The sequence below is a fragment of the Aristolochia californica genome, unplaced genomic scaffold, assembly GCF_029961685.1.
Source record: "Aristolochia californica isolate CCGP_79_NKW_82.1479 unplaced genomic scaffold, dmAriCali1.0.hap1 SCAF_1, whole genome shotgun sequence".
NCBI lineage: Eukaryota > Viridiplantae > Streptophyta > Magnoliopsida > Piperales > Aristolochiaceae > Aristolochia > Aristolochia californica.
In genome coordinates this window covers 57,412,681-57,431,685 of record NW_027181770.1, presented here as the reverse complement: position 1 = coordinate 57,431,685, position 19,005 = coordinate 57,412,681, and the positions used below count along the sequence as shown (strand labels likewise).

The following is a 19,005-nucleotide window of genomic DNA, read 5'->3' as shown; positions in this document are numbered from 1 at the left end:
CTGACTCAGTTTTTGGCTGCCCTTTCCCGACTTCTTCTCTTCTCTCCTCTTTCTCTTCTGAATCTCTTCAAGGTTGTTGATTTCATGGTATCAGAGCAAATTGAAGACATCTTGGGCATCTTTCCCACAAATCTTGGTCTCTCTTTCTACATCGGTCTACTCTATTGAAGGTTTTTCAAACCAATTTCTGGACTGGTAGGCTAAAGGTCAGATTTCTTTTTTCTCTTCCTGCCATAACTAATTGGTTGATGGTTTCTACTGCCAATTGAGCACTCCTTATGATTTATTGCCCTTGAAGGGTCCCTAACTGAAACTCTAAGCCTCTCTATGACCTGCGCACACTTACCATGCATGTGTCACTCTCCATTGCCAGCGTCATCATACTTGGTCTCTCTAAATTGTTGTTTTCTCATGGTTAATTGCTGATTAGAGAGGTGCATTTGCCATTATCTATCGGATTGTATCTTGGGCTTACTGATTGTCCCCTAATTTTGATTTGTGGGCCCACTTGATCTGTGCAGGTTTCTACTTGTGATAGTAGGTATTTTTGAATTAAAGGAACTGAGTTTGGATAGAATTGTGGTGTGTTTGATAAGATAGTGATAGACCCCAAATTAGTGTTACCTACTCTAGAAGGAGCAAACAGCACTTGAAAGGATAATTAGAGGGTGATTAATGGGTCAGGGGCATTTTGGGAATTTGACAATGTTAAGTGGTTTCGGGAGGGAATTTAGAAAGGGAGCCGAGGGAGAGGAATTTGTCTTCAGAGCGTGGCTCAGGGAGAGTATCCAGCAAGTAAGTTGCTGTAATTAGATATATTGAGAGTTTAGACAGCAAATTCTCTCAATCTGTCCAGATTACTTCGGTCAGATTAAATGGATCTAATTATGTAAATTTCTCCAGATCGATACTCATGTTCTTGAAGGCCAAAAGAATGGCCAAGTATACTAGAGATGATCTCCTTATCCCTATGAATGAAGACTAGGAGTATGAAGACAACCAAGTTATGACGTGGTTGGTAAACAGTATAGAGTCGCACTTTAGTGACTAGATTTTAAGTTCTGGGACAACTAAGGAGATGTGGACCACATTGCCCTCTGTTCTATCTTAGGAAAGTAATCTGTCTCGGATTTATAGATTGTATGCATGATACTTTCACAGGGGTGACAAAACTATCACTGATTACTTCATTGAGATGAGAGGCATTCTATAGGAATTCAACACATTTGATCCATTTACTACAAATGATGACGATACATGGAAAGAGAAAAATCAAATTCAAGTCGGTAGATTTTTGGATGGCTTAGACTGACTTATACTTTATTGTTTCACATGAACGTTCCTAAGTCTTATTGGGGTGATTTTGTATTGACCTCATGTACTTAATTGTATGCCTTCTTCTGGTCTTCAAGGAGAAATTCCCATGCAGGTTTTATAACCCACTGTAAGGTGTTTGATGTTGTCTCCTTGAGTAGTTAAATGTATCTTTTTGGGTTATTCCCGTCATCAAAAAAGATGTGTTAACATCCGATTAAAAGAAAAATGCATGTATCCTCTGATGTTATTTTTTTTTAAAACACTCTTACTTTGCGTCCTCTACTGAGTCTCAATCATCATCTATCATTCTATGAATAACCCAGTTCCTATTGCTGTTATGGATGCACCGGTTGTAGATTTGCCTCCACCACTTCAGGTATATTGTCAACACTCTCGTTGCCTAGACTAAGGGTTACTGAGGCTCGAGCCCATGAGCTTGCGCCTCAGGACCAGCCATCTTCCTCTTTGCCTACAAGTTTGATTTCATCAGATTTAGATCTTCCTATTAGTCTTCAGAAAGTTAACGCTCGTATAAATCTCATCCTATCTCTCAATATGTCTACTTCATGCAATTCCTTTGCTGTCCTTGTCTCTGTCTTCTATACTCATTCAGCGCAAGATGCTATGTCTTCATTTGAGTGGAAACGAGTTATGGATGAGGAGATGGATGCTTTGGTGTTTAGGAGAACATAAAAATTTTGTGACATCTCTTTTGGTGTGGCAGTTGTGGGTTATTGGTGGGTCCACACCATCGAATATAAAGCTAATGGGACTAATAACTGATATAAAGCCAAATTAGTCGCTAAGGGTTATACATAGACCTACGGTGTTGATGTGTTTGAAACCTTTTCACTTGTTTCTCATCTCAATTCAGTTTGTATTTTGGTGTCCGTGGTTGTTGACCAAGGGTGGCCATTATTTTAGCTAAATGTTGAAAATGCTTTTTTGTATGGCGACTTAAAGAAGGAAGTGTATATGGAGCAACCTCTTGGGTATGTTGCTCAGGGGGAGAAGTGAAGGTCTATCAATTGAAAAAAACTATTTATGGACTTGAACAAAGTCGTAGAGTATGGTTCGAAAAATTCAACAATGTTGTGATGAAGTTTGGATTTCATAGAAGTCATTAAAATCACTCCATGTTTATGATAAAAAGGAAGACAGGTGTTGTTATCCTAGTAGTGTATGTCGATGATATCGTATTATTTGGAAGTGATTTGGAAGGATTTGAGGAGGTAAAAACACTATTAAGTTGGGTCCAAGGCCCATCCCAAAATGACTAGCCAACTTAGGAAACCATTTTCCCAACTAATAAACTCAAGATCTTTGTACTCGCTAATCCATGTGGGACTATTCCTTAACACTCCTCACGTGTAGGCCCTCTTTTGTGGCTCTACAAGTGGATAATTTAGGTGTAGGCCCTATTTTGTGGCTCTACAAGTAAATAATTTTAGGTGTAGGCCCTCTTTTGTGGCTCTACAAGTGGATAGTTTTAGGCGTAGGCCCTTTTTGTGACTCTACAAGTGGATAGTTTAGATGTATGCCCACATATGAGTACCCGCTTTGATACATTATTAAGTTGGATCCAAGGCCTATCCCAAAATGACTAGCCAACTTAGGAAACCTCTTTCCCAACTAATAAACTCAAGATCTTTGTACTCACTAATGCATGTGGGACTATTCCTTAACAAACACATCTCAAAATCAAAGATTTGGGACAACTAAAATACTTCGTTGGTATTGAAGTAGCTCAAAGTAAGAAAGGTGTTGTTTTTTGTCAAAGGAAGTATTGCAAATATGTTGCAGGAATACGGTCTCTTTGGTGCTAAACTAGTGAATACTCCGATGGAAGTAAATGCTGATCTCTATAGCTCTCATAGTCTTATACTCAAGGACAAGACCCAATATATATGATTTGTAGGGAAATTGATTTATGTAGTAGTTATTAGGACAAATATCCTTTGCAGTAGGAGTAGTGAGCCAATTCATGGAAAACCCAAGAGTGATACATTTAGAGGCAACTCAAAGAATTTTAAAATATTTGAAAGGAGCTCCAAGGAAAGGCATACTGTGTACTTAGAATGGAAAGAGGTAACTTGGTGAGTTAGAAGAGTTAAAAGCAAGCCCTAGTGGTTAGATCTAGTGCTGAGGTAGAGTATATGGCGATGGCTCACATAGTTAGTGAGCTTATGTGGGTGGAGTCCATCCTAGCTGAATTTGGGTTTCCAGTTCCAAAACCTTTTGAAATACGATAATTAGGCTCCATATTTATAGGAAAGTAACCCAATATTCAATGAGGACGAAACACAGAAGTAGATTGCCACTTCATTAGAGATGTTGTCATGCAAGGTAAAGTGGTTATGTATGTTAAATCCTTCAAGCAACTTGGTGATGTGTTCAAAAAACTTCTTCAGAGGCATGAACACCTGCTATTTTGTTAAAAGCTAAGATTATTGGATATTTACTCTCCAGCATGAGGGTGCATATTGAAATACGTAAGGGTAGTTTGGTCATTTTACTATCCTATGTGGAGTCCAATGGGTCCAGCATGTTAGGCTACTTATCATAATTTTATGTTTCAAGTTTCATACAATTCTGATATGTATTGAAATAGTTATAAGACATCTTGTATATAGAGGCATTTCTGTCCTTTTGATGTAACTCACTTAAGTAAATCAAATCAAGGGAAAGGCTCGACTTTTTGAGCCCTGATTCCGACACAGCTTTTGGCTGCTCTTTCCCAACTTCTTCTGTTCTCAATTTTTCTCTCTTCTAAATCTCTCCAAGATTGTTGATTTTCTTTTATTAAGTAGAATAATGCTTTAGTAACTTGCTCGCCAGTACTATCTGTTATGGTGATGCACTGAAGTGTCAATTTTCCTGGTATTTGAAACCTTGAAATTGCTCAGCTTTCTAGTGATTGCCATTTATTTCTACAGTTTTGAGAACATGTCTATTCTTAGATAGACATTGTTTTGCAAATATGTGAATCATTTCCTTGACTTTTTTCTGAATTGTGATTCCTCTACTGAATTCCTGAATCAAATTTATCCGTCTGTTATTGTAAGACATACTTGGCATTAATTTTGATTGAATTTTTTGTCTACTGGATTTCTGAGTCTAATTTATTCTTCTGTCATTTAAATGTGTCCATAGCATTAATTTTGTAATTAAACTTTTTAGTCTATTGTACTCTTTGCTTGTGAATCTCGGGTTTCTTATCCGATTTCTAATTGGTGATATAATACTGAGAATTTCCCATATTATTATTTTTGTTATGTAAAGGGTATTTTCTGGTGCAGCTTTTAAGAATTTCCTAGTAGTGTTTCTTACTTCTCATCATCATAGTTGCTGTCTTTTGCCCAACTATCCTGTGATTGGATTTTTTTTTTAAATGTTGATTACACACAATCACGAATGATACACTTGAAACCATGCTGAGCCTTGAGCTCAAGACCTCATACTAAAAACCACCCATGTTGCCATTGAGTCAAAGCCCAAAATTTGTAATATTTAATTATATAATAATAACAACAACAACAGCGATAGGAGCAATTATTACAATGATGATGGTAATTTAAGAAATAATACTTACTATCGTTACAGTTGAAAAAAAGGATAAAAATAGAAGAATAGAAGAAGAAAGAAGGAAGAGAAAGGGAGTGGAGAGAAGAGAGTACAACAAAGGTGAATATGAGGTTAGATCGGAAAATTTTGTTCCCCTCTTCTTTTTATTGATAACTTAAGTTACTTGATTAAAATTACATTCTTGCCCCCTACACACTTATGACTACCATAACTTCCTAATCACGTAGCAGAATGACATGTAACTTGAAACATGGACTTCTTACTACTAAAAAATCTGATTAACCCAACTACAGATAAATAGAACCCATGTGAAATGACCAAAATGCACCTACTTGATATTTTAACAACTTTAAATGATAAATATTGTTCAGTTTAATCATTTTTGTTATTGGTATGGTACTGGCTTACTGCTACAAAATATCATGAACCAGCAATGAACTGAAAATGGTTTTCTTATTGTATTAGGTTGTGGCATCTGGAGTGGATGAGCGCACACTCAAGCGTGAAGGTGTTTGTGCTGCATCTTTACCAACTACTATGGTGAGAAACACATTAAATTTTAGGTGTCTTGTTGCTGTACTTTCACTTTATTATGCTCACAGAAAGCATATCCAGACTGCCCTTTTAACTTATGCTTCCAAAAGGCTGAGAGAGACAGGCGGTTTTTCATGGGGGAATTGTTGTTATTTCTTTGTGTCTAACTTACTAAACACTTTTACTCTCTCAGGTTTATGCTTACTTTTACTTTTAAGGGCAACAATGGACTATATGCCTATCTCTATTTTTATTTACATTTATGTACAGCCAAAATTTGAAGCTCTTTTTTCTGTGATTATGATCTTGTGAAGATTATTTCTTGGATGGGAAAGTCAAGGCACTTTATTCTTAGCTCTCTTTTTGTTAGAATTTACTTCAAAGCTTTCTTCTCTATGTCTGGGCATTCAGTTCTTCATTTTTTATTTATTTGTTGACTTTAGCAGTTAATGTAACTTTTTTTTTTATTATGAGTTGATGTAACTTATGCGAACTGTTATCCTAGGGTGTTGTTGCTGGTCTTCTTGTGCAAAACACACTTAAATACTTGCTGGGGTTTGGACAAGTATCTCCATATTTGGTAAGTCTCTTATCTTCCGGTTTTGAATCTCCCCTTGCTTTACCTTTTCTTCTCAAGCAATATGCTTCAGGACTATTAGCTCATTTGTAGCTTTGTATCACAGAGAATTATTCCCTCTTCGTCCTGACAATCAATTGCATTGCAGGGTTATAATTCTCTTAAAGATTTCTTCCCAACCATGGAAATGAAGCCAAATCCTCAATGTTCAAATTCAGCTTGTTTGAATCGACAGGTAACAAGATTTACAGACATATTAGGTTTTGTATATTACTGAGTAAAAATACATTTTAGGATTATACAACTGATATAGAAGAAGTTTTCTCATTGTACAGGAGGAGTATATGCTTGTGAAGCCAGCTCGAGATGCAGCAGCTAAGGCAAAGACGGAAGCTGAAGCATCAGTTCAGACTGAGAGCCCACTTCACCTGGACAATGACTGGAACATAAGGTACTTTCTGGGAGTGTTAGTGGGATCAGATGAATTATACAGACTTCCAAAATCCCTGAGGCTTTTTCTCCTTTTTATTTTTATTTTTATCTTTAAATTTTTTTGTCTTTGTATTTAAATACATGGATTTAATAAAATAATTATATATTAGTTTTAATAACAGACTAACTTATGCTATTTTTTTATAATTAACCTATGTTATTTAATCCATATTTTAAGCTATCATTTATTTTATTCCTTTATAATGATTTTTTTTGTTTAATCTATCGACTTTAATATTTTTAAAATATTTAATAGTATGTGTTTAGAGTAACATAAATACTTAAATAAAGTTTTTAGATTTTTTGATAAATTTGTCTAAAAATGGCATGATATGTGTATATGCTCACATTATTTATTAGAAGTCCAAATCACACTAACAGTCTAACACCTTACTTTTGAAATCTTTACAAAATTTGTAAAAATCCATGGTGATTAAGATCTTTGTAAATTTATGAGCTTGGAAAATCCAACCAAATTTCAAAATCAAATCTCACTTCTGGGTTTGGTAGTCTGAAACTAGCCTGTCTGGTTATGGTAGTGGTTACCTGTTAATTTTAACTGTGTTCCTTTCATTCCAGTGTGGTCGATGATAGTGAGATCGAGGGAACTAGTTCTAGCAACAAATCAGGTAACAGTTATTAGCTCTTTTGTTTCTGGAATTCCAGCAGAGATAAGCGATGCTGACACTGTTTTGATGGTTCAGTAACTTAAAACTCTTAAAAATGTGTTGCAGTTTGTGCGTTGTGCATTAGTCTCACTTTTCCATGATGGTCCTGCTATGTGAAACTTCTTTTTTTGTTTGTACATTGCTATTTCTGCTCGTTTATAGGGATAGCAGCGTGGTGGGGTAACGAGGAAACCAATATGACCTATCCTGTTTAATGTGACTGAAGGTTGGGTTTTCACCCCATTTGGTGAGGATCGGGTTAGGAAAAGTCATATGCTAGATGCCCATACAAAAATTGTTATATATTTTATGTTATCATTAAAGTATTATATTTGTGCTATTTTAGAAGATATTGCTTAACCTGTTAAGTTGTAGAGCTTAATCAACGTCCTACATTGAGTCGGTATGCGGATTGACCTTTGCAGTAAGGCCGTGGGGGTTGGAAGGGGGGTTTCCCCCCTCCTAGGGGTGTGGGGGCGGAGCCCCTGCCCGGTCCACGATATATTAATTGTTGTTTTATTAAGGGTAGTTTGGGAATTTTACTCTTGTATCGTGGTTGCCCTAGTTTCCTCTTTATATTTGGGGCGCCTTTATTAGGATTTTATCATTCATCCGAGGAGCATCAGTTGCGGCCGAGAGAGGTTAGAAAAAAACAACACCTTTAAGTGTGTGCGATTTTTCTTATAAACTATTTCATCTTTATAGTGAATTACTGCAGCGGCGGAAGACAGGACGTAGTCTCATCTTGAGGCGAACCTGTATAAATCTTGTTTGTTCTTGTGCTTGTTTTTCCTTTCTCCCGCGATTATTATTATTGCTCTCGTTAGTTTGTAATTAGGGCATCTAATTCCTAACATAACCCTCTAAGATATCTCAAGAAGCACACTATCTTGTTATTTTAAATGACAAAACAATACTTGTAAAACTTAATTTTCTGATATGTGTTATAGTTTCTAATGGAGGTGTTGTCCTGTTGCTTTTCCTGCTTGTATGGGGTTGGCAATCTCATGGGGCAAGGAGAGTAAGTTGCCAGGATCTACCCTTTCATATCTTTTTGTCATTTCTGCTCTCTCCTCCCTGCTGCCCCTCTACCTTCTGTATCCTTTTTCTTCTGTCCTTCCTTCACTTTTTCTTTTCTCCTTTACTTTGTTTCCCTCCTCTTTCTTTCTCTACCAGTCGCTCCCTCACTAAAACCAAGGAAGAGTGGAGCAACTATGTCCATCAATTAGGCCTAAATTCACTGCTCTCATTGTACATAGCCTACACACACATACGACTAAAACTGCAACGTGGTTAGGTGAAAAGAAATTAGGTAGAGCCACTTTAACATCTATTACGAGTAGATGCTTGACAATCATGTCCAACTTCCAAAATCTTAAATCTCCATCATTCACCTGCAAGCCAAGATACAAAATTGTGATTCATTTTGATACATTTCTATAAATAAGCTTTCCTGATGATAGTATAGGTCCATGGAGTTTGGAGGTTTTAGTGAGATGGAGGATGGAGGGTTAGGTGGTTGGAGTGATCAAAGGTGTGGAGGAGCTAGGTTGGAGGGAGGGTGGGTGGGTAGAGATTACTTGGGTTGGAGAAGATGAAGAAAATGAACTTGTTGGCACAAGATTTTCCAGTTGAGGGACTTGTGGGGGTAAGGCTGTCAACGGATCTGGATCCAGATCTGATTTTCGAATAATTATTAGAAATGGAGTTTTGACAGAACTAACTCGGATACCCTAAGTGATATGACTGTAATACTGGAACAAAACCAGAATCGTGAGATCTAGAACCCATAAATATTCTATATGAAACTTCATCTATTAGGTCTATTTCCAGTGGTGCATATTAATTGGAAGATTGAAATTTCTCAAGCCACATGTTCTCTTCTTTCTGGCTAGACAAGGTAGGCTTTTGGATTCGGATATTATTTAATGGAGTCTGAGCAGGATGTCTTGTTTTTTTTTTTTTTTATGAAATGCGAATTTATTAAGAGAACAAAAGGATCTAACTCCTGACAACAAGAGATTGCAAGGAGGCTCCTTGCTTGGCTAGAGCATCAGCCACAAAATTCGTTGATCTCAGAATGAGAGACCAGAAACAATCAAAGAGATTAACAATATCCAAAATTTCAAAAAAGGCATCTCAATGGCGCCACGGAGGTGTAGAGGCATTCTCGCACCAGCCAATCACTACCTTAGAGTCTCCCTCGATTAGGACAGGTCTAAAGCAATGATCATGAAAAACATGAAGCTCATTAAGAAGGCTTTGAAGCTCAGTCGTCGTGGAGTCTGCAATATCAAGCGGCCCAAAGAAAGAAATGATCTGGTTCCCAAGAGAATCACGGATCATGCCACCAAAACCAGCTAAGCCAGAGTTACTAAGAGAAGAGCCATCAAAATTCAGCTTAAGGACTCGAGCAGGAGGCGGGGTCCATTCGCAAATGACAGGAGGCTTCGAGGAGATGTGAAGTTGGGCTAGGCTTCTCCAATTATTTCTGATGGATGATCCTGAGAAAGGGGAGAAGGCCTTTCTAGAGTGAAGCCAAGTAGAAATATTGCCTGAGATGGTTTCGATGGCTCTTATCTTGAGTGCTTATTTTGGCATTGAATCTTCTTTGATCTCGCTCCAGCCAAAGACCCCAGGGGATGAATGCGGATAAAGCAGAGATCATCAATTTCCCAAGAGCGGGGATAGGAGTCCCAGCAAGCATACGACAAGTGGCTGTCAAGTCCTCAGGGAAGCAGAGTTGGAGCCCAATTTTGTTAGCTCGGATTCTGGTTGGCTGTAGAGCGTCCAACAGTCAACTGACTTCAAGACCTTCTAACTCAAATAGGCCACGGCGAGGTTGAATGTTCCATCCCCCATTATCAATGACTTCAGCAATGGTACTATTCCTCAATCTTGAAATTTTGAAGAATCTAGGAAAGGTGTTCTGAAGAAGCATATCACCCAACTACCAATCTTCCCAGAATCTGATATGATGGCCATCTCCCACATAGAATCGGACTGCTGCGGAGAAAGTAGGAGTTAAAAGATAGAGCGACCTCCATATAGGAGATAAATTCCTTCTATTTCCTCCATTTGTCCACCACTTTAAGGAAGTGCCGAGCTTTGAAAGCACCATATTTTTCCAGAGGTTTGGAGCAGATGAATTGAGTCTCCAAATCCATTTAAGGACCAAGGCCAGATTCATGTCTTTGGAGAGCCGGATTCCGAGACCTCCAAAAATTTTCGGGAGGCAAACTTCCTCCCAGTTGACCAAATGGTACTTGAAATCAGGGTTGTTTCCTCTCCAAAGAAAACGCTTCTTCATTTTATCAAGCTGCTAACAAACAGAAGCTGGGCAAGGCATGAAGGATAGATAATGGTTTGGAATGCCAGCGATACCTGATTTCAAAAGAGTCAACCTTCCTACCTTGCTAAGCAAACGACCCTTCCATGATGCAAGTCGCAATTCCATCTTCTCTATGACTGGAGTCCAAAGATCTTTGCAAATACGACCAGTGAACAGAGGAAGACCAAGGTAAGTGCAAGGGGTGGATGAGATTACGCAACCAAGCACCTCCGCCATTTCTGAGAGAGAGTTTGGGTTGATATTGAACGCAATCAAATAAGTTTTCCTTCAATTGACTTTCTGACCCGAGCAGATTTCAAAGAGCCCCAAAACTGCCTTTACTTTTTTTTATGTTGTCCAACGTTCCTGCTTCAAATATCAAAGCATATTGAAGCACCAGAATGTTGAAAGCCGAGGAGCTGCTGGTTGGATGCAGTCATCCACATTCTTTGGCCGAAACTCGCGTAGCAGATAGGAATTCCCCCACAATGTTGAAGATAAGAGGGGAAAGAGGATCGCCCTGTCTTAAACCTCTAGATCTGCCATAGCACAGGATATCCTGTTTTCTTGTCCTCTTTAAGTGCTTCCCAAAATTTCAGGAATTTGAAAATTTGTAATGGATTGGATTCGGACAGTCCCATATCTGGTCCATTTACGATCCTATCTAGAGGCAGTAAATGAGTGCAGACCACTGATAAGTTTGGAGTTCAGGTGCATGAAAGTCTGGCACTTTGGCATTCTCAATAGAAAACTGGGAGAGTAACAGAATTGATGGTGAGAAAGGAGATCTACAGACTATGTGTGAGAGCTTGATAAATATCCATGGAAGAATTGTAAGATGGAAGAACAGGAAGACAGAAGATAGGTAAAAAAAAAAAGGCAGGCAGAAAAAGGAAGAGAAAGTAGAGGGAAGAAAAGGGGTTTTGGGGTCCAATGATCTGCCTTGGCCTCACTGGCCTTGTTTCTTTGAAATTCAAGGCCTGTCTCAAATTATTATATGTAAATGGTCTCATGTTCACTGATAAGCAAATTGTTCTACTGATACTCTTGCTAAGAATAGGGTTTCTCTCTGATCTTTCATTTTTAGGTACCCCCCTCTGATGTATTTTATCTTCAAGCTTTGCCCTCAGGCTCTTAATAAACTCGTGCTCTCAGATAGGTCCTAGTCTTAGGAGTAAAATTATTTAGACCACTCAGTGGAGATAGTGTTTTTGCTAATTTTTATTATAATTTACATGGGTCAACTTGGTCATGAAGTGGCCAAAAAGTATGTGTGTGGTATGGAAGGGATGGTTGGCCAAGAAGAGGAACAAACCACTCAATGTAGATGAAGGTTTCAGAAGGTGTAGACTGTAAACTTGTTGGAACCACGGTGTTATGACTGGGAATTGGGACTTGAGTTGGTCCCTCAAATTCCTAGTCGAACCAGCTGAGTTGACCCTGCCAACTTGGGCGGAGTTGTTCTGAATTGGGGTAGATTTGGCCATTCTGACCCAACCCGGGATTCCAATCCAAGTTGACCCAGCCAAGTCAGAGGTCAACTCAGCGTGTCAACACACCATGATAGGATTAAGGGCCTTCAACATGAGGGGTTTGTAAGCACTGTCACAGGCTTCATGGCTGCTTAACTGGTGGTCTTGTGTTTTTGGCATCATCAACGGGGAGTGTAGTGAGTTGGCATGAGAGAGGAGGTTATAAACTGTATGTTGAAAACTTGATGGGATTCTGTGCAGAAGATAGTGAGGGAGAAAATAAAGGAAGATGAAATGACAGGAAAGGAGGGAAGAAAGGTGAGGGAAACATAGAGAGGAGGCATACTGGTGAAAGAGTGGGGAAACCACATTTAAAAAAGAATAAGAAAAAGGGGAAACTGCATTAAAAAAAAGAAAAAAGGGAAACTACATTGTGAAAAAAAAAAAAAAGGAAAAATTGATGTGGCATCACATTTAGTGCAGATGTCAGGATTAGAAAATTCGAATTCATTCAAGTGGAGGAAGAGTTTTCTTTCTTTAAATAAACTAAGTAGGCCATACAGTGGTCAAAAAGGCCAAATCCATGAAAGGCATTTATAGTAAATCAATGCAGACTTTGCTGAAAGATATTGAAAAAAAGCGTGAATGAAAGGTTCAAAATTTAAGAAAAATTAAACCTGGATCACTTAGAAGGCTCCAAACGGGACTAAGAATACATTCTTTGTTGAGAACTACTTTCCATTACATATTTTCAAAAAGTGTGGGTAAAAAATCTGACTTCAAAACTGTTGCAGATGTGCTTCCTGAAGGTCTTGTACGTGAGCTACCAATTTCAGACAATTACGAAAACCAGACAGTTCCAGTAGAGACTAATGCAGTAACATCTGATCTAGAGGATCTTCGGAAGCTACTTGATGCCATTAATGCAGCTTAATGGTTCCAGTGCGAAAGATTTAAATTTCTGGTTCCTTTAGAGATGTGATACTTTAAGCCATAGTTTTACATTAACAAGCCTGAATCACTGGGCTTACTGATTTTTTACGATGATTATAGATGACAATGATTGAAGTGCATTAGTTCTCATGTAGAAAACTCAGTTATGACGTTATGTTATTCGTCTTTCCTTCTACTGTCTATTTGCTATGACTTTTTTGGATATGCCGAGAAGGGTAGAAAGGATTGTCCATGTGGTGAACCCTAGCACATTTTGCCTATCAAATTTGAGGCTTTTTACCAAATACAGATCAGATGTTGGAATAGATTTTTAGTTGGCAAGTCTTGAGGGAGGGAGCTTTTTTTTTTTTTTTTTTTTGTCATTGGTCAAACCTAATTGAACTAGGTTGGATTGAAGATGATCAGGTTGGTTTTTATAACATTGGTTGGTGAGGTAAAAAAAGACACCCTCTCCCTAGAAAAATGAGGTGGCTATAAAGAAAAAATGACCCTTCAAAAAATTAGTGGGAGAAATTTCCTCCTAAAATTGTGATGAGTACTTGAACCCTTTTTTCAAGTAGAGAGAAGGGAGGAGGGCCCCCTTTTTTTAATACCAAAAAATAATATTTTTATTGGCATTGTTAAACCTAACCTAACAAGATGATTGCGTCCGATTAAATCTAGTGACAATGTTATGAAGTGTCATTGATTCTAATTTTTATATGATATCATAGTTCGGTCATGTTCTGTCTTGTGTGTATTTTATGTATTATATCATGTGATTGATGTATATTTATTTAAATATTATTTATTTTGTCTAAAATTTTAAAAATAATTAAAATGTACATGATTTTTATAATATATTTACTAGCTAAATGATTAACAAGATTTTTTTTTCAGTGTTATGTGATTTGAAAATGAACTCAAGTCTCTCAATACGCTTCTCTTCAATTCAACTGGTGAAACTTTGCTTGCCAAGCTGCTCCAAATGGTACTGTGTTTATGCAAGCTTCCCCTTTGTTGTTATAAACCTTAAAAGCTATCCAAATTGCCTATGAGATCATCCTGGGGCAAGGGCTAAGGACCAGTGGAGTAGCTTGAAGGAAATTCTTGGTTGTTGGGAGGCCAACTGCCCTCTTCTTATTTACGCCTTTGGTTCACTCTGGGGCAGTCCAATAGGCTACCTCCGCCCTCTATCTTGATAAGTCTGAAAGGTGACTTCTAGTTGGAAGGGAAAGAAGTCATCTAAATTTAGTGGTTCACACTTGTCTTCCTCTGCAAAAGAGAAGGTAGGTTTGGGTATAAGGCAAATTAAAGCTACGAATGACGCCCTGCCCTCATCAAAAAGTGGTCTTAGAGACTTGAAAACGAAGAAAAGAGCTTTGTAGAAGAAAATCATTCAAAACTCCAGCCTCAATCGAACCCATCTCGTCCACTTGTGGGATCACTAGGAAGCCCTTTTATAGATAAAAATTACCAAACAAGACACTGTAATCACTTGTTGATGTATATGAATTACCAATTTTTCTTGATTTTGAGTTTTTTATGGGTTTATTTACTTTTTAATATATTATGATCTTAATTTGCTGCCTCTGCCTGTTCTAGTCTTCTCTTCTCTCTCCACCCATGCCAGTAAGGGTTTTGGAGGATTGAACAGACTAGATACAGGTTTAAAATGGAAATTAAGCTTGGCCCCATGAGTTCAGGTGGACTCCTTTTTCGACCCAAGTAGAAACAAATTGCAGTACTTGTTGTAACCTGTTTACCATTTTACCGTCGATTTGCCTTAGGGCAAGAAAACTGACTCCAGTTGCAGGCCAAAATATTATCGAGGATCGGTATCAGAGCCTGGTCGTGCAGCAAAGAAAATTGTATGAGACCTTCAGTAAGGAACTCCAATCACCAATTTCCAGAAATAATTGTCAGACCTACCTGTAGAGATTGAAGAACCAGTTTTATCATTTACCAGATAGAGAATCCTACTCTTGGCCCTGTCTGGGGAGGCGCACAGAACATTGTCGCCATTGATGGTCCAACTCCATTGTTATGCTTCCTGTTACACGCAACGCAAGGGTTCACTCGTCAGCTACTCTTGTCTTTTTTATGTGCATCTTCTTGCTGATCTTCTGTTAATTTCCCAGATAGTTGAGATCTGCAGAAACTAGCAACTGGGAACGAAAGCCCCAACATCGATCATTTTCTTTTTCTTTTTTTCTTTTTTTTTCTTCTTTTTTTTTTTTGGAGGGGGGGACGGTGGGTACAATCGGATGAGACTGCATATCAAAGGGGATATTTTTCTGTCTATGCTTATGTTATATTTACAGAGGGATTCAAAGAACTGCGAATGATTTCCAGGAAGATTCGATCCGCATCAAATGCAATTTTTCAACGAAGTGTTCCAGCACCTCCGCCTCCTCCGCCGGCGCAAACGCCATGCAAATGCTAAGCTCCTGCACGGCTTCCCTGTACCTCTTGCTGTAAAAAAGCAGCATTCCATGATCCCTCCTCAGAGCCCAGTTATGTGGCTGCAGAACCAGCAGCCTCTCCGACGCCATCACCGCCAGCTTCAGATCCTGCGGCCTCAACAGAGGGACCTTGAGTGGTCCGCTCGCAGGCCGGAGCGGCGATGTCAATCGGAGCCCGCGGTTCATCCTTGACGCCCGCTTCCAGTGAACCTTTATAAGGTCGGACAGAGCAATCCCTATTATGTCCCTGTTCGTTGCGATTTCCAGCGTCCGCCCCGGCGGCGATCCGCCCCCGGAGGAGACCTTGAACAGTTCCTCCGGGTCCCACGTCTGGGGCCAAATCCACAAATCGTTTCCGATGCGGTAACCCCCGAGGGTTATCCCCAACCTCTTGTAGACCTCGATGTATATGATCCCGAGCAAGATGGAGCTACCGCAGCCGGAACTGAGCACAGAATGCAGATACGAAAACTTGGGGTCGGCCTCCTCCGCAGGGCATCGCTTGAACCCTCTGGATTCGAAAACCTTCACTAAATGAGAACCGATTATATCTCTGGACAAGGAATCCGACTCGAGTTCCGCCTCCACTTGTTTGGAAATGGAGTCCAACTCGGCGATCCACTCGGAGATCGTCTTCCCAGACAAAGGGATCGTATCAGGGCAAGATTCGAAACCGAACCCAGCCTTGGGCTCCTCCAACGACATGGCAGTAGCAGAGACGGAATCCGCCCTCTCCAAATAAAAAGACAGGACGTCTCTGCGGCGATCGAAAGCCACAAAGGCCTCGTCCTCCGCAGCGGCAAGTAACAGCGCTTTAGCCAGAGAAATATCCTCATCTTTGCATTTCGAGAACGAAATCCCCTTCACAAAACTCTCCCTCGCGGATACTCTCATCACTTCCAAACGATCAAGCGCCGCCGGCGCTGCCGCGGCACAAAAACTCGGGCGGATTCTCCTCCGATTCGCCATCCGAAGATGATGGTCGCCGGCGGGGAAGCCGCACCCGACGGCCAAGGAATGCGCGGCAGTCATCGGTGGAAAAAGGGTAAAAAAAACGAGAGGGAAAAACCAACGGAGGGGAGGAGCTTTGGGGCTCTGGGGCTCTGGGGCTCTGAGGCTCTGAGGCTCTTCCCCTTCCCTTCGCCTTTTGTTATCCCCACTGAGAAGAAGAAGAAGAAGGAGAAGAAGATGAAGTAGAAGGAGAAGGTGGAGAAGAAGATGGAGGGTAGTGACTCCCCATGGTCGGAAAGGAGTAACGGGAGGGGCATTATATGTACAGGCGGAAAGACGTAAGAGGAGATCACAGAAAATATTATTGGTCAGGGGATAGGAAAAGGGATAGGGGCGTAATCGGCATCATCAAGAGCGTGATTATATTCCCTAATTGTCCTCTCAAAACTAATTACAAAATCCCATCCTTGTCCCTAAACAGTCCAGGAGAAATAAAAAATAGTAAAAGGCGAGGAAAAGGCGAGAAGGATCGATGGGGTGACTAGATATGGCCTTGTCGTGTCGGACGAGAAGATAAGGTTCACACACCAAAGTGCCACACTGACGTCAGCCCTAAACGCTAGACTCTAGACGAGGGACTCGGCTGCTGCTCCCGCCTTACTTGGATGCCGGAAATGATTCTCGCCAGCTGTAGCACTGTACAGTGTCTCCGGCATCCGAATATCCAACCCGATTGGAACGGATCTCCTCCTTCTTCGGGTGGCACTGTGGGGCCCACTTGCTGACCAACTGGTTCGGGTATTCGGAGGCGAGGCAGAGGAAGCCGTGGAGAAAACAAAAACAGTTGAGGATTGGGACAAGTGTGTGAAGCAGGTTAGGTTGGGTGATTGCAACCCGTGCTAATAGAGACATGGCCTTAGAGCACTCAGTAGAAGAAGGGGGTAGGGCACTCCTCTCTCTAGATAGATATAAGAAGGGTTCCACCCTACCCTTCCTTTTCTTTGTGCCCATTAGGAGCATAGGTTAGAAGGTTGGGTTTAATTGAACCTGATTGAACTAATGGGTCTAGGTTTATATCATTGCCTATAGTTTTTATATTAGATTTGTGATAATATTGACAAAACACCAATAGGTTGAAGGCTAACATAACACTATATTCATATAAGATGATAGGTTAAGTGACCACTACTACCACTATGTTGATGGTAGATACAAAAAACTTTATTAGATGACATACACCTAGATTGAAGATTTAACAAGAAACTAGGTTAAATATTAATGTGACACTTTGTTGAAAATCAACATAACACTATGTTAACTCTGACAATGGCTAACCAATACACCCAACAGACCGATCTGTTAAGTACGGAAAACTATCGTCTACAAGAGTGGACGGAACCACTCTACACCTATCCTGCCTATTCTTGACCGCCTCTCACGGGATTTGAACGCGGGATATGGCGTGCCCAGCTTTGATACTATGACAGCGACTAACTAATATACCCAAAAGATCGATCTGATAAGTGTGAAAATCTACCGCCTACAAGAGTGGACGGAACCACTCTGACAAACTTTAGACAAGGAGAGTTAGGTTGAAGATGAATATACTACTAGACTAGACTAATATTACACTAAGATAAAGATTAACATCTAATTAGGTCGATTGACAATATTGAAGGTTATGGGGTTATAATGATTTGGATGAAACTTAAATAAGAGTATTTATTTTTTCTAAATAAAAAATGGATATATATCAGTAAATAACTGATTATTCAAGAAACTCACTAATTTTTCTAGCTAAATTAGCAATTTTTATTTTTATTTTTTAAAAATAGTAAATTTTCAGCCAAATCACTGATTTCTTTGAGCAAATTAATTATTATTTTTTTCCAAGGTAAATTACCACTTCTCAAAGTAGATAAAGTAGATCTTCTATTTCTCTACATCTTTCAGAAAAATCACTACTTTTTTATGTAAAAATCAGTGATATTTAGTAACAAATCACTACCGTTTGAGAGAAAAAAGAAACCATGAGAGGTTTAATTACTTTGTTTTATTTGCAAGTTGTTGTTTGATCTTTCGAGTGAAACACATTTGTCTCGTCGTGAATGGCTCTCATTCATAGCAGACATCAGATTTCACAACCCCAGTTTCGGAGGCTTTGATTTGTTTTTTTTCTTGTTTTCTTGAATGCCAACCTTTTGTCTAACTTGTCTTCCTAAACCTCTGCTCTCTGTCCTTGTCTAATTCCAAAAATGTCAAATGTCTTCGAGCGTTGAGCCACTACCCTATATAAATTAGCGTTTCCCTCTGTCCTAGAGCTGGAGAAGATGCGATTTCGGGTCCAGAAATTGTGGATCTGGGTCCCGTCCGACTGCTCCAGCAATCCAGCAATCGCCATCCCTAGCAGTAACACCCTACATGGAAGGAAGAAAAGAAAAAAACAAAGGGTGAAGCAGCTAAGCCAGTATTTCAATCTTATTCTGAAGTAAATGTAATCTGTAGTTCTCATTCATTAATTCATTCATTACAAGTACTGCAAATCTGAGACAGGCCCTCTTCGTTTACCATAAATTCAATTGGTTTGGTTGATACCCCATGCATTAATTTCCGTTCTTCGTACATGAAGGATTTAATTTACCATACAAGGCAAGAACCAAGAATCGAGAAGAAAAATGTC

General features: G+C 39.5%; 2 protein-coding genes across 2 annotated transcripts in view; one reads left to right on the top strand and one right to left on the bottom strand.

Moving 5' to 3' along the window:
* The window catches only part of LOC137952488 (ubiquitin-like modifier-activating enzyme 5), a 28,366-nt gene extending 15,150 nt beyond the window's left edge, over positions 1-13,216 (top strand). The window contains exons 9-14 of the mRNA XM_068799564.1: positions 5,368-5,442; positions 5,942-6,016; positions 6,162-6,248; positions 6,349-6,464; positions 7,085-7,134; positions 12,771-13,216. Coding sequence (XP_068655665.1) covers positions 5,368-5,442; positions 5,942-6,016; positions 6,162-6,248; positions 6,349-6,464; positions 7,085-7,134; positions 12,771-12,910 — 543 coding nt within the window. The 3' untranslated portion in view covers positions 12,911-13,216. The remainder of the gene's footprint in view (positions 1-5,367; positions 5,443-5,941; positions 6,017-6,161; positions 6,249-6,348; positions 6,465-7,084; positions 7,135-12,770) is intronic.
* Positions 13,217-14,279: 1,063 nt separating this feature from the next.
* On the bottom strand, positions 14,280-16,693 carry LOC137952480 (uncharacterized). Its single transcript, XM_068799563.1, has 2 exons — positions 14,842-16,693; positions 14,280-14,757 (listed from the first exon to the last, which is right to left on the bottom strand). Exon 1 carries the CDS (start codon positions 16,404-16,406, stop codon positions 15,240-15,242), a length of 1,167 nt encoding a protein of 388 aa, XP_068655664.1. The 5' UTR covers positions 16,407-16,693; the 3' UTR covers positions 14,280-14,757; positions 14,842-15,239.
* Positions 16,694-19,005: the final 2,312 nt, after the last annotated feature.

What these genes read in the sequence shown, in the direction of transcription:
- LOC137952480 (XM_068799563.1), bottom strand. Translation starts at nt 16,406, where the DNA reads ATGACTGCCGCGCATTCCTTGGCCGTCGGGTGCGGCTTCCCCGCCGGC.